The sequence below is a fragment of the Myotis davidii genome, unplaced genomic scaffold, assembly GCF_000327345.1.
Source record: "Myotis davidii unplaced genomic scaffold, ASM32734v1 scaffold1391, whole genome shotgun sequence".
Classification (NCBI taxonomy): Eukaryota; Metazoa; Chordata; class Mammalia; order Chiroptera; family Vespertilionidae; genus Myotis; species Myotis davidii.
This window is the reverse complement of record NW_006282400.1, coordinates 153,752-156,881: the sequence shown is the minus strand read 5'-3', so window position 1 is coordinate 156,881 and position 3,130 is coordinate 153,752. Positions and strand designations below refer to the sequence as shown.

The 3,130-nt window shown below is 51.7% G+C and overlaps 1 protein-coding gene across 2 annotated transcripts in view; it reads left to right on the top strand.

Moving 5' to 3' along the window:
- The first annotated feature begins 324 nt into the window (after positions 1 to 324).
- Positions 325 to 3,130, top strand: part of TBC1D10B (TBC1 domain family member 10B) — a 12,298-nt gene continuing 9,492 nt past the window's right edge. For both annotated transcript variants that reach the window (XM_015559391.1, XM_015559386.1), the window contains exon 1: positions 325 to 1,038. In XM_015559391.1, the coding sequence (XP_015414877.1) occupies positions 359 to 1,038 (680 nt within the window). In that variant the 5' untranslated portion in view covers positions 325 to 358. The remainder of the gene's footprint in view (positions 1,039 to 3,130) is intronic.

The window sequence follows — 3,130 nt, the reverse complement described above, 5'->3', positions numbered from 1 at the left end:
CAAGTGTTTTGTCTGCTGCTTTGAAGTCAAGCTGCTAGCAGTTCTGTGTTCCTCTCCCCTCAGCTGCGCGCTCTCCTGAAGCAGGCTAGAAACAGAAGTAACAAATAAACAGGGAGGAGAGTGAGGCGCCACCATTAGAATTTTCCCATATGTTTCAGTCCCACAGTGACAATGCTCTGTAAAGCAAGACAGTTCCAAAAGCAGCAGCAAGCTGCACAACGCTCATTTGCTTCCCCAAATGTATTGAGTATAGTTCTGCAGGATCTTGTTGGATACTTGGTGGAAGACTTTGTAGTCAGTAACGTATGCCTATACCTGTTCAGCCCCGGCCCCGACGGTCACGGGCAGCACAGTGGTGATGCTAACACTGGAGGCCTCACCCGAAGCGCAGGTCTCCTCCGGCCCGGAGGGCCTGATGCCCGCGGCAGTAATCGGAGACCAGACGTCAACGGCTCACGCCCTAGGGGCAGACTCTCCCAAGACGGAGGAGACTAGAACCTCACCCGCCTCTGGACCAGGAACCTCCACCGGGACCTCCACCAGAACCTCGTCCAGAACGGCTCCTGGAGCCCTGACCGCCAAACCCCCGCTTGCCCCCAAGCCGGGAACCACAGCGGCCTCAGGAGTGACTGCACGGATTGCAGCAGTGACAGCAGGACAGGTGACAAGTGGACATGGAGCTGCACCATCGGCATCAACAGGACCGGTTCCAGAGGACCCCTCTGGGTCTGGCACAGGGCCTTCAGGGACTAGTGAGGCTCTGGTCGCGACTGTGATGGTGACCCCTGCTCCAGAGCCTGCAGAAAACTCTCAGGATCTAGGCTCCATGTCCAGCCTGGGACCTGGCATCTCTGGGCCTCGAGGGCCGGCCCCGGACACTCTGAGCTACTTGGACTCCGTGAGCCTCATGTCTGGGACCTTGGAGTCCTTGGTGGATGATGCGAGCTCCATGGGCTCAGACTCGGAGATAAACGGGCTGGCCCTGCGGAAGACGGACAAGTATGGCTTCCTTGGGGGCAGCCAGTACTCGGGCACCCTGTGAGTACCCAGTGGGGCTGCTTCAGGGAAGCAGGTTTTGGGGGTGCGGGGGGGAGTAGCTTGCTCAGACTCTGGCAGCCCAGCCTCCTCTGAGGATCCAGGGGTGACAGTGGGTGTGGGATACCTGGCGATGCCCTAGCCTAGAGCATCCTCACCCAGAAGTTCTGCACATGTTTGTGAGTTTCAGAGCCGGTGTCAGGAGTTCTGGGTTTGAGCCTAAGCTTTGCCTTTGGTGGGTGGTGTGCCCTTGAGCTGGTGTCTTCCCCATGTCCGTGCTCAGTTTATGAAATGAAAGGCTGAATGAGATGATATCTAAGATCATCCCAGCTCCTTTATATGAGACTCTAGCTTTGAGCCAGATGTTCTACAGTGTCAGCTGGGCAGGGGTTCTGGTAGAGATCTTTGGTCCCCTAGTGGGAGAGTCTGTGAATGAAGCAGGCGTGGCACCTTCCTCATAACCCTAGGTCTGATGGGGTGGGAGGTGGAGAAATCTGGTGATGGAGGGAGACTCTGAAAACAGGGCCCCTCTGGGGAACAGAGGACAGGCTTGTGTTTTCACTGAGGGAAAGGGGGTGGGGAAGGTCTCTTCCCCATTTTCTCATCTCCCCAGCCCAGCGTACTCTTTCCTAGTTCCCTCCAGGGGCCTGAGTCACTCCTGAGGGGGGGTGTGATCACCTCCAGCTTCTTCCTTCTCTCTCTTTGGATCCTGCACATTGTTCCGCTACCCCTGTAACGTGCTGGTCAGTTCAGCATCACCTGAGTACCCAGGTGGCAGGCCCTGTGCAGGATGTTAAGGATAAAACAGTCATTTCAAGTTGCTCATAATTTAGAGGGAGAAATATACCTAAATACTTGGTTTCAATGTATGTTAGGTTTCACTTAGAGATGGTCACAGGATTTTGTGAGCACCTGGGATGTTTTGCCCAGTCTGGGAATCATGCTGAAGCTAATCTGAATCTTAAAGAAGATGTAAGATTTAATCGTGGCTGGGCCTGTTGTGGTTGGTGGAGGACCTGCCTGGTGGTGAGAGAATATTCTAGTCAGGGATTATTATCCCCCCACCCCCCCCAAAAAAAATCAGAAAACCTTTGCGAACCAACATTCTTGGTCCTCTAAGGGAAAGGCAACTGAAATTTGACCCTGATGCTTTCCCATGCTTGAGGGATGTGTTGTACCCAATTTACAAATGAAGAAGCAATTGAATGAATTGCTCTACTCAATCTGGATCCCTGTGACCACTGGTTCTCTCCTTAATACCTTGTTATCCTAAGGAACTCTTGGATTGAATTGGATTTTGGTGAGCCCCACTTATATGCCAGGCACTGTGCTGAATGCTGTTTCTCTGCTTTATAGTTTTGTCTCTCTAAAATCCATCTTCGGTGCTGGAGGAATCTACTGAGGCACAAGGCTGACTGGGCCATATGTACCTTAAAAACTTTTAGTGGCTCTCCACTGGCCACAGGTTAAAGTCCAAGTGTTTAGCCTGCGCATAGGCTCCTTATTATCTGGCCCTGCCAGCCCCTCTGGTCTGCTTCCTGCCGCTCCTCACCATGCACTTCGTGCTGTGCTCCTGTTGAACTGATTCACACTCAGGCCAGGGATACCTTTCTCCCCCTTTTCCCCGCTAAGTTCTACCCAGTCTTTTGTGGCTTACCTCACAGGTCCCCTTCTCCAGGAAGCCTTTCCTGATATCCACTCCCCTACTTCAATTAGATGCCTCTTCTGTGCATTTAAAATTTTTTTTGTTGGTTTTTTTTTTGTTAATCCTTACCAGAGGATATTTTTCCATTGATTTTTAGAGAGAGTGGAAGGGAGAGGGACACAGAAACATTGATGTAAGAGAGACACATCAATTGATTGCCTCGCACACACCCTAACCAGGGCCAGGGATCGAGCTTGCAACTAAGGTACGTGCCCTGGACTGGAATCAAACCAGGAATTCTTCAGTCCGTAGGCCAACACTCTATCCACTGAGCAAAACCTGGTAGGGCTTATTTTTATTATTTTTTAAAAATATATTTTTTATTGAATTCAGAGAGGAAGAGGGAGGGAGAGAGAGATAGAAACATCAGTGATGAGCCTGGCCAGCGTG